The 15,155-nt window shown below is 33.8% G+C and overlaps 1 protein-coding gene across 5 annotated transcripts in view; it reads left to right on the top strand.

Moving 5' to 3' along the window:
* LOC118188463 (uncharacterized) overlaps positions 1 to 15,155 on the top strand; it is a 301,229-nt gene that overhangs the window by 211,210 nt on the left and 74,864 nt on the right. For all 5 annotated transcript variants that reach the window (XM_085806957.1, XM_085806954.1, XM_085806953.1 and 2 more), the window contains exons 11-12: positions 6,453 to 6,710; positions 7,052 to 7,179. In XM_085806957.1, coding sequence (XP_085663083.1) covers positions 6,453 to 6,710; positions 7,052 to 7,179 — 386 coding nt within the window. The remainder of the gene's footprint in view (positions 1 to 6,452; positions 6,711 to 7,051; positions 7,180 to 15,155) is intronic.

The raw sequence follows: 15,155 nt of genomic DNA, 5'->3' as shown, positions 1-15,155 counted from the left end.
TTATGTTTTAAAACTTCTTAAATTCATTTAATAGACATCGTATCCTCGTTGTTAATTGAATCCAGAATGTTGGATGTCGTTTATATAATTATTCTTACTTGTCCACAGAATCTGCTGACTTATCCAGCCATTAAGTGGCTGCAGATCATTTCTACATAACCATTGAACTTCCATTAATTCAGTCTCTAGAGGGTTGTATGTTTATATCATAATTTGACTTTTATAAAAATGATTATTCTAAATCTTATGTTTCTATAAAAATATACTGTGCTTTAAAAATATGGATGATAGTATCAGCCGCTCTTTCAGCCACTTCAAAAGCAACAGTTTGTTTAGAAATAAATTATGCAGCTAATGTCATAAAATTCAAATAAACATCAAACGAAAATTCTCAATTTTAGACAATTCGATTTAAACGAAGTAAAGTAGCAGACAATAAAACGCCGAAGGTAAAAATTTACTCTTATTTAAAAAAAAAAGAGAGAAATTAAAAAAATAGTTAAAATTTGAATAATATCATCTATAATTTTAAAAAAATAGATTTTCATATAGTATTAATAAATATTTATTACGCATCATTGAGGGAAAAAATATCATGTAATTAATTCTCCGTAAAATTTTACTTGAAATTTAAGTTTAAAAATAGCTGTGGCAATTCACTGTAACAAAAATCCATAGACCACATTTGGTGTTATCTATCGCTCAAAAAAAAAGATGCCAAATTTCAAAACGCGAAAATATGTAAATTCGTGTATATCTTAGAAAGTTTTGAATAAAAAAGTATAATTTTTTGCAGATATGCTTAAAAATATACCTACTTTAAAATGATGGTAAAAATTTTATAGGTTATAATTCAAAATTTTTTCCACAAATTTATAAAAATTATTTAAAAATAGAAATTTAAAAAATAAAACACAAAAAATGGGTAAATTTTATTTGGAAGGAACCTAAATTTCGAAATGTGAAAAGAAAAATCAAAAAGTTTAATAAAAAAAGAGGTATTAATAAATATTTGCCAAATTCAATTAACATTGAGGAGCTAAAATTTTGAGAGCTAATATTTTAAAAACTATACGTACGATTTTTACAAAATTTGGTATTCTGGCATGATTTGAGTCGTAGAATCGAAATATGGAAAAAAATTGGTATGTTATTTCAGAAAAAGTCCAATTTTGTGTCAAAATACCTATGTTAGAATAGTGCTATATATAAATCTAATATATATCCTAAGTCGCGCTTTCGAGACATGAAAAACGCAGTTTGAATTTTGTCAATCGGCCCAGTAGAACAGGAGATATAGCACTGTTCCCCTTTTTTTTCTTCTTTTTGAACGGGAGATATAGCACTGTCCTCTTTTTTTTTTTTTTTTTTTTTTTTTGAGCAGTGTACATCTCGAGTTAACATTGACTTTATTATCTATTAGAGCATTGATTTGCAAATTTCCTAAATTGACAGTTTTAAGCATTTCTATCTACTAACTGGAGTAACAGTTTTGCCATCTTGATAATTTTTAGGAGATATTCAAACCAATCTTTGGCTTTGCGTCCAAATAAGTTACATTTAAATCACTTAAATCCTTTGCTTTTATTGTTACATGAGTTTGATTTATGGCCTACACTCACATAACACCTTGGTTTTTTACTCTTACTAGGTATAACACATGCTTTATTTTGTGTGGGGGTATGTGAATGACCTTTAAGCTTTGCATCTGGAACGTGAATTTTCTCATAAATTTTTAATATCTCTTTATATTCAAAAATAGTTTTACAATCACGCAACATAATTTGATACTAGTTGGATTAATTATCTCATTAATTATATAATCAAGAATGGATGGATCATCAACAAAGCCACTATTGGCTATCAATTGCATCATAATTAAATACTCAGAAAGGGATTCATCTGGATTTAAATGTTTCTTTTATAACAAATTATGAAGTTGTATGCTATTTATTTTAGAACCAAATTCAGACAAAAGATTTTCTTTTAACTTGTCCCATGACATACCTTTCAATGACCAAATAAATACTTTAACAGAACCAGTAAGCAATTCTTTAATAAACACAATCTTTTGTTATTCAGATAACCATAATAATTTAAAAGATTCTTCTAGTTTGCAAATGAGCGATACGACCAGATATTTATCAGTTCAATTAGATTCCAAAACAGTTTCAAAAATGTCATGAACACATAATGGAATATTAGTGGGCATCATAATGTTCTAATCTACTGGATTATTTATGGATGGTAATTCTGACATAACAGAATTAACATCGTCATCATCAAGTCAGTTTGCAAAAGCTTCAAATCACAAATACTAAATCACAGTTTTTATCAGCATTTGACTCATAGTTGAAATATAGAAAATTACTTACAGAAATCACTTGCAGATAAAGTCTGAAGTAGTTTTTGTTTCATTTCAGTGACAATGAAATCAGATGAAAAACCAGAAAAATTACATAATCTAGATGTCTTTTTTTTTTTATATATCACTTTGAGTTCCAAATGCAATTTGATGCGAAATTTTGATACACTTTGTGAGACCAGATCTTTAAGAATCAGGAATTTTAGGAATATAATTAAGCATTTTCATCCTGATTAACAGTATTCACTATTGCAGTATTCACAAGTAATTTTTACAAGCATGCAAATAAGAGCTTACTCATTCCAATGCCGTGGTCTTTAATGCCTTATAAATCTCCTTCTCCAAGACTTATCTTGGCTAAGTATGTGAATATCTCCTCTTTGTAGAACTTCGTAAAACGGCTGAACAATTTTTGGTTACAAGGAGTACACAAACTCTAGTCCAAAAGAAGATTAATTTAGTTTTAATGGAGATCATCAAGGAAATGATTGCATGTGGGGATGAAAACATGAACATGAATATATACAGAAAATTTGTTACCCTAAAGAAAAGTTCTTTGGTGTAATAAAGTTTTATCATCTTTATGTCGTTAAGCACCTTCTTACTCATGTGTCATTGTTTCAGGGCAACATCGTCTGTTATTTCTTCACTTTCATCTTTCAATGGCATCATCTGTCATGGGAGATGAAATCCCACAATTAGAATATAGTCTTTAAGAAGTTTACTGCAATTAGTTTTGTCTAATAAATGTAGATTATTATTTAGTTTATTGATGTGGAGATTCTGATTAGTGCTGTTAACCTTTCTTTTACAAATAAAGCTTAGTGCTTACATTTAAATAATTTTACTTGCTGTATGATTATTATTCATATGATTTTAGAGAAACTCACTGGTAATCTAGAGTTTACTGGTGTTTCTTCCTGAAATTTTCTTGAGGAAACGTGAAGTTTTTGAGGTCTTAAATATCCTTAGTTGTATGTGGGAAAATTGGCATTTGGTAAGTAGGTTTAAGGTGCAAAATTTCTCCCGAATTACACTTGATCTCTGATTGCCCAAATCTTCTTGAAAGTTTCACCATTACACCAGTCACATCAAAGTTTGCACGCTAATGTTGTTTAATTCATCTGAACTGTGCAAAATGTTAAACTTTTCAATTTTAAGGGAAGCAATATAAACCATCCACCTAATTATATCAGATGCATTTATGCAGACTCCTAATTAAAAACTAAATAAAATTGTATTTCTACTTTAAAATGTTATTAAAAGCAGCAGATTTAATGCTATCTTGCTAAATAATCACAACAGATCTGGTGTCAGGTCTCTGGGTCATTGGACTCGGATGGCTTATATAGCTTCATAGACTTATAAAGCTTCATTTAAAATTTCATTTTAATCTCATTTTTGCACAACTGAGACATAGAATATTACTATACCAGTTTTGAAGTAATTGGTGTAATGGTGAAATGCATGGAAAGATTTGAACAATCAGATATCAAATCTGAGAGAAATTTTGCACATTAAATATGCATATTGAAAAGCAGTGTTTCTATACATAGGAATGCAAATTTCAAATAAGGGTTTTTCATCTCCACTCTGCCATACATATGTCATCTACTTGTCAAGTGTCATTTTAGCAAGAAACATGTCTTTAGTTTCTCTTTCATGTCACCTATTGTATAATCAGTTCTCAGAATGCTGCCATTTGGCAGAACATAAGGCCTCTTAAATTAACTTTATAATTTTTACTAAACATATTATTGCTTAACAAACTGACTGTTTTAGAAACAATGAACGATATCTTAGTAATTAAAATCTTTTTTTGGCTTTTAATGATATATCTAATTAATATAATTTAAAATTTATTACATACCTGGTACAACATCAGCTGAGAGTTAATTTCTCATTTAAACATTTCCTTTTAATAATAGTGCATTACAAAAGAAGGGAGAAAATAGTGCATTACCCCCAAAAAATTTCTCAATGATTTTATTGTTAGGTGGAATATGAAGTTAATGAACGAATGATGTTTTAGAATAAAAACATTGATTAAAAACACTATGTGAAAAGAAGGTTTCATGAAAATTGCAACATATTAATACTCTGTAAATTTATTGGACAGTATTATAATCAAATCATAGTCACTTGTACCTGCTGTTAACAGTTCAATTCTTCTGCTAAAAATGTATAAAAGTGCTGATGCACAGCTAATTAAATATTTGTTTAAATTTTTTTTGCAGCTCATAAGCTGCTTCACAATGAAAGTTTTCTGTGATCTTATCAGCAAACTAAAAGCCCATCAGTTGGCAAGTGGATAAGAATCATTGACTGCTGGTAATTTTATCCCAAGTCCAGTCTCCTGTGGTGTTATGGGTTAGCAACTGCATGGATATTTTCAAGTGTAGCATAAATAGAGCTTTGTTCTCTTGAAAAGCCCTGTGCATCCCTTCTAAACCACAGCCTTCAAATGTGCCATTTTAAATTATCTGCCTCTCAGAAAACTAAACCCTTTTCAAAATGGAGTTCTAATTTTTCTTTAATGCTTCTTTTTCTGAAAATTTTCTAAAATATCTGAAATTTTAGCTTTGAATTTTCCTTCTTCATGATCTCGGTTTTAAAAATTAATCTCTTACTGCAATAAGGAACTCAGAACTATTTAACTGAACTTTTCATTTGAAAGATTTTTCTCTGTGTTCAGTTGTTTATACCCAATCATTGCAGCCATTACCAAGTGCAAAATTAAATTTCAGTAATATGTCATAAGAAAGATTTTGAAACAAAACTGCAGTTTATTTATATTGTTCTCTTCCTCCCTTTCTACATTTAAATACAAGTAATGCATTCAACCTACAGATTTTAACACCTGAGGGGGACGAATCTGAATATTGCATCCCATAATTATTTTTGAACTGCATTTGCATTAACAATACATTTATATAAATGTTATGATGCCTGATATTATCTTAGGCAAGTGCTCCATTTCCCCTCCTCCCTCAGTCTGGCTTTGTATCCTAGCATAAAATATTATTAATGATGTGCAAAAAATGTTATATGCACTGAACTTTTTTTATGTGTTAAAATACATCTTTGAATGCATTTGGTATATGCTTTATTTCATGTACAAGTGTTTTCAAATACATTTAGCTTAATTACTGTATTCATTTATGTGTTCCAACCCTTCTTTTGCAAAATTTATCTTTTGAAAATTAAGAAGTGTCGTATGTATTATCATTACGTTTATATAACGTTTGAGCTGGATGCAACTAATCGTCATTTCTGAAGGGTGATAATTGATTGCATCCAGCTCGAACATTATATGAATGTAAAAAAAGCTACTTGGTCAATCCGACCTATCTATACTTGAGTAAATATAGTATTTCTGTTGATTAAAAACTTTTGAATAACTGTAAAAATTTATTTTTAAATATATATATATATATTTATAATGACTAAATATGAAGTCTACATGTTAAAAAAATTTACCGCTCTCATGGAATACTCAATTATGTCAGGGATAGTCATATTCACATGAATTATCTATGATGTATCTATTTTCATTACAATAATATAATTTTATTTTTAATGCACCGAATTTTAATATGCGACACTAGAGCACAAACCCAACAGACAACACAATATTTCACAAACATTGTAAGGCAAAACAATATATGCATATCTTTTGTGGTGGAAAAGAATTGAAACACTTTTAAAATTTATTTGATATTTATACAAAATGTTCAGTACTAAAGCAGATACTTTTCTAAAACAAAGTTTTAAATTTATAAGATTTTATTCAATAATCAAAACTTATTTAAGCACTGGTGTTAGCCTAAGCCTTTTGTGTTTCTTGCTAAATTTTTTACAAATAATATTTAATTTAAATTTTGGGGTTATAAGTGTGCACATAAAATAAGAAATTGTTTCATTTACTCTCCATGATTTTAAGCATATAAAATTGTCTACTTTTTATTGATTTAGAGCTTGTACAGTAAAGGAATACCTAAAATTGCACAGAAAAATACCAAAGATCCATATTTCTCTTCAGAATGTTGTATGTATTGTATAATAATAAGTTACATTTTGTTTTTAGGGTATGACTGCAGTTAATGGATATGTATGGTTTCTTCCTTTATGGTTTACATCTAACTGGTATGATACAGATGGGCTGAACAATCCAGAAAATGATGACTTGGGAAAAGTGACATGTTCAACGGAACAGATGGTTGAAGCCATTAATGGCCACATGAGCCTCGCTTATAAATATTATGCTGATGATGATGATGTCATGCAGGAAGGGAAAACAGTTAGAGAATGGCTAGACAGATACAAAAAAATGGTAGATGAACAGGTTAGTTTTGTTGTTTATTTTGTACTAACTTTATTTCCTTTTCACATATTTATTTCTGAAAAAAAGGGGGGGGAAAAACCTAATATACTGGCAGCTGAAATTGAAGAATCACAAGTTAGAACTGTTTATGAAAAGCTGAAAAAATAAAATATTTGTTTGTTTTAAACTTAAAAAAAATATCAAATGTATCTGTGTGGTTTCTTTCTTTTTATTATTATTATGCTATATTTTTATTTTCCATATTTGCAATTTAGTTTCAGCAAGAATTCCATGTTACTTCAAAGTCTAAAAACTTATTCATTTTGTATGTGTGTTCTACAATTATTATCATTATGTTTTAGGGGTTGGAAGTCAGTCGTTACGGTGGATATACATATGATGCTGTATGGGTATATGCTATGGCTTTAGATGCTTTGCTTAAAGAAAATAATTCACACGTAGCAACACTTCATAGCAGCAGAACTTCTAAGTATGTTTATTCCCACTGCAGAGTTTTATTTTTTAATTTACATATAGAAAATGAGCTATGATTTTCAAAAGAAAAAATTTGGTCTATTTAACATATGGCTAATGTAAACTATTTTATGCTTTGATGTGAAGTATTGAAAGAATGTTTTATTACATCTGTTAACATATAGCATTAAACCTAAGAAACATTTATCAAATTCATTGATCTGATATTTCTTTTATAGCACACATTAAATTTTTTATATGCATCCAAATTTCATGATGGTCCTCAGTGTTAATATTATATTAGCGGTTCAGTTTCAGCTCCTTAAAAAGTTTTTAGAACTTAGTGTACTATACTGAAAATAAAAATATGTTATTTTGAAACAGAAAATTTTCATACTTTATGATATAATGTAATGTGTTAATATTATATAGTTTAATGTATTATGTAGTGTAATGTTCTGTAAAGTATTTATTTCATTCAATATGTAGTGTAATGTTGTGTAAAGTAGAGTAGAACCCTTCAAACTTGACCTAATGTGGACTTGAAAGGTGATGAGTTGCCAAAAATGTCAAATTTTACAGGATAAGGGATGGGTTATTCACTGCTCAATAATATTTTACTGCATATTACTGTAAAGAAAGCTCTAGCTCACTACAGGTAACTGGAAATTAGAACATACTCTGGAATGACTGTTAAGAGTTTTAAAAATATCTTAGATATCCAAATATGGAGAAATGATTAATAGACCTCCTTAAAAGAAAATGTTGTGATACCTAGATAGTCTGTCTCGGTCTCGGTCATTTCACAACCGAGCACCTTCATCATGCAGGTGACACAGAAACAAAATTTCTGTATCAGAAGTTACTTGCATCTCCAAATATTGGAATATTTCCTCACTGTGTATCATTGTTTTGACTTTTCCTTTGTTCTCTCGTTTGTCATCTCCTGATTCATCCTCATTCTCTGTCAATAGTGCACCTGTTTGATCATCTTCTAAGCATTCTGTTTTCATCCTAACCATGCATTCTTCTACATCACCATCGGTAACTTCTTCATAGCCTGGAAGTGTCTTCATTAAATTTACTATTTCACAATTTTCTGTCTCTTCTGTGCATTTCTGAAATTCATTTCCCAAATATTCCAGTAATGAATGAGACTTAAATGCCTGGTTTCATTCCAAGTTTCAGATATGCACCCTACTACATCTAACATTTCTTATTTATTTATTTATTTATCAGTCATGTCACAACTTATCTCCATCCTCCATGGCTAATACAATAGCTGAGAGAAGTTTGCATTTGTATCTTTTCTTCAATGCCTCCAAAATGCTTAGATCTATTGGTTGCCATATTGAAAATAGCCTTAGGAAAGCGAAACTCGGCTCTTATTACTTCCGTAACTTCCTTGGCAGTTTTTTTTTTTTTTTTTTTTTAGAAACTTTTCTACTGAAGGAACATACTGCCAGTAAAACCATTCCTTCATGAATTTGACCGATTCTAGAACCAAACAGGGAGATTGCAGAATGTTTCATTCTCATTAGTGCCCTTTTTTGTTTTTGAATGCCTGTGGATTTTTCCATTTGCATTTATAATTGACCAATTCCCCCTCCCTGGAATTTTTGAATGCAGCATTTGGAAACTGAGACCAAACACTCATCATTGTGTTTGTATCCCAGATAGACTGTCATCCTAATCAATTAATGTGTAGAATTTTTTATTGCATTGCACTTTCGAAGTTAACAGACAATTTTCGTTGTGAACATCTGATAGTACAATGCCACAGTGCTTTTTCTAACTGTCAATGCAGTTAACACTAACAGTAAATCCAAGCTATGCTTCTTGAGATTTTTCATAGGATTTGAAGGCCTGTTCTTGGAAAGTATGTTCTGAGATGGAAAACTACTTCATTCATATTTGCCACCTTTCATACTTTTTCTTTCCTTAGTATTAGTATTACATACCTATTAGTATGAGCTCTATTCACATGGCAAGACTGCATTTTTGTTCCCTTTTTATTTCATCTTGGACTTTTTTTTCCAGATTATTTAAAATACTTCATTCAACATGTAAATCCGTGGCAATTTTATTTCTATTGTCTCCTGTGTTCAGTTTCTGTGAGGCATCCAGTGTCATTTCCATTATCATGTTAATTTGTTTTCTTTTCTTCTCATTTGACATCTTCATTTTCACAGAAAACACAATACTCTTAAGCCTCAATATAAAACTGGAACCTGTATGGAAAATGAACTGTTTAGCGTATAATTGGATGCAGCCATAAACCTGCAGACAAGCCAGCTAATGGCTAGCAACAGAAAGAAATCAAGTGATGACTGATAACGCCCACCTGACTTTTCTTAGTTACTTCGTTATTGAGATGGATAACGGAGTAGATCAAAATTGCCTTGAAAAAGAATAAAACCTGTCACTAAATTTGTTGCACTGTCACAAGATTTAGTGTTACAAAGCAAAAAGAATAAAACTTGCAAAAATAGAGTACCTTAATAAATCTTTGAATAGAGAAACATGCAGAATTCATATACAAATATATACTGTATTTATAATAATGTAGTAATTAAAATGTAACTATACTGTTTGTAACACATAGGCAATGTTAAAAATTATCACTCTGTAGCTATTAAAAGACCACTATAGTATTGCTAAGATAATGCTCTGCTTGAGCAGTAAAAATCATATAGCGACTTAAAAAAAAGATGGTCTTCAAGTTATGCAGAGTGTCCAAATATCAGGAGATGAATTTACAGGACTCTGCTGTGTTAGATATTGCAGTTTGTGTATATATAGAGAGAGTCAAACCACTACTGCAGGAATGTAGATTCTTTACAAAGTGGGATAGAAAAATGTTGGGGTTATAACTTTGTAGAAATGCATAGAAAGCATTAATAAGTTCTATGGTCTTTCCTGATAGAAATACAAGCTTTTCAGTGATTTTCTATGTTGTGCATTAGAACAGCATAGAAAATTACAGCATTTTCTGTGGTAACAAAGTATATTCACAATGAATAACACCTTAAAGTTCCTGAATAAAGCTAGATGGGGGCTACTGTGATGCGATTCGCCATTTTAGTATGCCCCACACACATTCTGTCTAAATCCAGAGAATATGCTGGAACTCCATATGCTGGACTAAGAAGTCACTCCATCTGCTGGATTCCTTCCTCTCTCTCAATAATTGGCCACTAGTGCAGTATTCTAGGGAAGAGCATTATTGTCCAATAACAGGAGGTTATTAAGCAATTTGAAATAAGTATCAATAACCTCATCTCTGTATATTTCAGCATTAATAGTACTAGTCAAAATGTGTAGGTTAATGTGACCATTCAAACGATGCCCATCCAAAGCATGATTTTGCAACCTTTCTACTGATGCCTTTCATAGCTTGTTGCATATATTTTGTTCCCTTCAGATTATAGCATCTAAAATCATTCTCCAAGTAAAAGCAAGACTCACCAGTGAAGAGGACTTGGTTCCAGTATGATGTACTTAAACCACAAAGATCTCTGTGTCATTGTAACCGGCACATTTTGTAGCCCAAGTCAGTAGGACATAATTCATGGGTTTTCTTGCATGCAGTTTTCATTTATGCAGCCTATCATCTATGGTATAACTGGAAAGTTAAGTATTTTAGCTAAAGTTCCTTTGCAATCTGGACTGATGTCAGTTATCTATTTCTTTTAGCAGTGTTGCACATGGTTGCGGCTGTGTGCAACAACAAACTATGCGTATTGGAATTTGCCAGTGCTTTTAAGGATGAATTCATAACATGCCATAAGAGCCAATTTTTGATAACAAAAACATTTAATCACATCACAATATTAAAACTTAATTACTACAGTCGACAGACAATCACGTTGAAGGAAAGCGAGCGACCAACCGCACCGACGACGAGACGTGTCTGTGTGTCGCCGAAATCACCTTCGGTTACAGTTAGTGATAATGGTGCACGGTTGGCGAGAACAACACATGTTTACAGAGTCGCCACAGTGCTCCCCCTCCAGTGGCAACGAATTAAAGGTACCGAGGGTTAAATCGGACTCTACGTCCTGAACGTGTATACTGAGGAGCACTTGTTTTCTGGGATCCAGACACAGGAACTGACGTAGCAGCAGATGTTGGTGTAGACCCAATAGATGAAGGTGCCTTCGAAGGAGGTGGGGCTGATGTACCAGTTTCGACAGTTTGTGATGCTAAGATCAAAGCTGGTTTGAAACGATCAAGGCTCACCACTGTCTCTTTGTCGCCAATTAGTATCTGATAGTTCTTGGATGTGCGACTTAGAACTAGGTGTGGGCCTGTATAGGTAGGCTCCAAGGACTTTTTTGATGCATCACACTGTAAGAACACATGTGAGGATATAGCGAGTTCTTTAGGCAAAAACACAGGTCTTGAAGAATGTATGCTTGTGATCTTAGGGTATAATGCAGCCATGGTTTCACACAATTGTTTGAGGAATGCATGGGGCTGGACATTGGGTGAGTTTTTTGCGGGATTTATAAAATCTCCCCGTAAACGTAAATTGGTACCATAAACCATTTCAGCACTTGAAGAACCCAGGTCCTCTTTGATAGCCGTTCTGAGTCCTAACAACACAGTAGGAAGGATATCAACCCAATGGCATCTAATGGCCTGTTTAAGAGAGCGATGGAACCTCTCAACAAGTCCATTGGAATTCGTGTGGTACGGTGATGTACGGATCTTTTTAGTTCCCAAGAATTTTGTTAATGCAGTAAATAATTGAGATTCGAACTGCCGTCCTTGGTTCATGGTAACGTACTCGGGTACCCCAAACCGTGAAATCCATACAGAAAAAAAGGTTTTTGCAACAGTGTCGGCAACATATCTACAATAGGGATAGCCTCTGGCCAACGTGTGTATCTGTCGACACGCGTAAGATATGTATAACCTAGTGATGGGGGTAAGGGTCCAACCAAATCGATATGTACGTGGCTAAAGCGAGCAGATGGTAACTCAAAGCGTTGACATGGAGTTTGAGTGTGCCTGTGAATTTTTTATTTTTGACAGTCTGTACATGACCTCGCCCATGCAGCGATGTCCTTCTGCGTACCAGGCCATACAAAACGCTGTTGAATTGACGTGCGAGAAGCATGGATGCCAGGATGGGATACATGATGGAGGCCGCTAAAAATACCATGCCGGAATTTCAGTCGAATGTATGGCCGCACCACATTACCTTGCACATCGCAGTACAGTGAAAGATCTGGTTCTAACTGCATAGGTACTAAATTAAGTCCATGAGAAGACTTGTCAGACAAAAGATGTTGCAATTCTGGGTCCTGTTTCTGGCATTCAGCAATGGCGAAGAAATCTGTTGTTGATGGCAACTGAACCTCTTCATTTCTGCACAGAGCATCAGCAACTGTATTTTGAGGGCCTTCTACATGCCTAAAATTGGTTGTAAACTGCGCTATGTAATCAAGGTGACGCATTTGCCTGGGAGAAGCCTTGGCAGGCTTTTGTCGAAAAGCAAAAATTAGCGGCTTGTGGTCGGTATAGATAGAAAACACATGACCTACCATATGACGAAAATGTTTAACAGCTTCATATGCACCAAGAAGTTCGCGGTCGTACGTGCTGTATTTTGACTGCGCTGCAGAAAATTTTTTCGGGAAGAAAGGCAGACGCTTCCATGCTCCGTCTACCAGTTGCTGCAAAACTGCACCCATGGCCGTATTAGATGCGTTAACCATTAATGCTAAAGGGTGCTTAGAAGGATAGCTAAGAGCTGTTGCCGAAGCTAAGTCATTCTTACATTGTACAAAGGCTGTACGGGCATCATCAGACCAAATAATTGGCCGCGTATCTTTCTTTTTACTCCCAACCAAATATGTGTGCAAAGGTGCCTGCTTTTCAGCGGCATGAGGAAGAAAGCGACGATAAAAATTTAACATGGCCAGAAAACGACGCAGCTCCTGAACAGTTTTTGGCTCTGGGAAATTTTGAATTGCAGTGACTCTGTCACTAAGTGGGCGGCGAACGCCCTTCCGAAGTAACTTCGTGACCAAGAAATGACACTTTAGATTTCCCGAAAATGCATTTTGATGGATTAATGACTACACCATAAGACTGAAATCGGCCAAGGACTATGCAAAGGTGTTCAAGGTGCTGGGTTTCAGTTGTCAAGGCTACCAGAATGTCATCGAAATATGGGACACAAAAATCTAAATCTCGAAGGACTTCATTAATGAAGCGCTGGAACGTTTGCGCAGCGTTACATAACCCAAAAGTCATGACAGGAAATTTGAATAATCCAAAAGGTGTTATTACAGCAGTTTTGTGTATATCAGGTGGATTGACAGGGATCTGATGGTAAGCACGAGTCAAATCTAACGTAGAAAAAATATTTTTGCCTTCCAAGACTTGCATGCAGTCCTGAATATGAGGAACCGGATATCTATCAGGCAAAGTAACTGAATTAAGACGTCGATAATCCCCACAAGGACGCCAGTCGCCGTTTTTCTTAGGGACCATGTGGAGTGGACTGGCCCATGAACTTTTAGATGGCCGACAGATTCCTTGCTCAAGCATGTATTTAAATTCTTCTTTTGCAGCCTTTAATTTCTCTGGAGGCAACCGCCGTGCTTTGGCAAAGATTGGTGATCCAGTAGTCTCTATGACGTGTACAATACCGTAGTCAGCAGTCGGTTTGCCAGTTACTGAGCGGATGACGTTAGGGTATTGCTCAAGTAGTTTGTGGAAAGGAGAATTACTGGAAATTAATTTAATTCCAAAATTAGTGGCATTTCCAATGCTACCTGCCACGGACAATTGTGTGATGAAGTCGAGTAAGCGTCGATTTTTAATGTCGACCAACAGAGAAAATTTTTGCAGAAAGTCTGCACCAATTGGGTGCGAAACTGCAGCAATGACAAATGGCCATTGAAATTTGCGACGCAATCCTAGATCCAAAGACATTAATATTTCTCCATATGTTGCAATTTTTGACCCGTTAGCTGCAAATAAGTTAAATTTTCCAGGCGGCCGTTTGGATTCGGCAAAAGAGGGAGGTACAACCGAAATGTCAGCACCTGTATCAACAAGAAAACGTCTGCCTGATGGTTTATCTGTTACGAACAATCGACTAATGCACGGGCGGAAATTGCAGTATAAAATTTTGTGTTGTCGCGTGTTATACCCCCAAGCTTGAATTATGCATCTAATTGAAAAACACCAAAGGTTGGGGTCACTACGGCAAAATGGGGCAGGTTTCACAGCAATGCGAGCCATTTGTTTGTCATCAGTGGCTAGAGGATCGCTAGTAGCCATAACAAATATGAATAAATACAGATAACAAAAAAAAAAAAAACGATATAGTTCAAGAATACTGTTGCAGTACACGTGAAGAAACACAAAATAATTAATGTTAGGACCTGGGTTCTGATAATCTAGAACATGAGAAATATAGGAAAAAACTCACCCGCTTTACGAATACATACGAATCCATGTGCGGAATAAAAGGTAAAAAATATCACCTTGATGTACAGAAATTATCCACTCGCTTGATGTTGGAACACTATCACTAATGGAAGATGAAGGTACTTTGCATGTCTGAAAGATGATCACAAATGGAACATGAAGGTAATCCACGTGGCTGTAATATGATGAAACTGATGCACGATAAGTAATCCAATACACATAAGTAAAAAATTTTGTTCAGCTGCATTTCGCACATTATTACAAGGTCTTGTTTAAGCACAAAATTTATGCTGTGCTATAAATTGCGATGATTCATTTGGCTTAAGCCTCACCGTCCTGAAGTCACCATTTGTTGCACGTGGTTGCGGCTGTGTGCAACAACAAACTATGCGTATTGGAATTTGCCAGTGCTTTTAAGGATGAATTCATAACATGCCATAAGAGCCAAATTTTGATAACAAAAACATTTAATCACATCACAATATTAAAACTTAATTACTACAGTCGACAGACAATCACGTTGAAGGAAAGCGAGCGACC

This window comes from Stegodyphus dumicola, chromosome X1 (genome assembly GCF_044657685.1).
Source record: "Stegodyphus dumicola isolate Sdum_Otavi_A_Nest chromosome X1, ASM4465768v1".
Taxonomy (NCBI): Eukaryota; Metazoa; Arthropoda; class Arachnida; order Araneae; family Eresidae; genus Stegodyphus; species Stegodyphus dumicola.
This window is presented reverse-complemented; position numbering and strand designations above follow the sequence as displayed.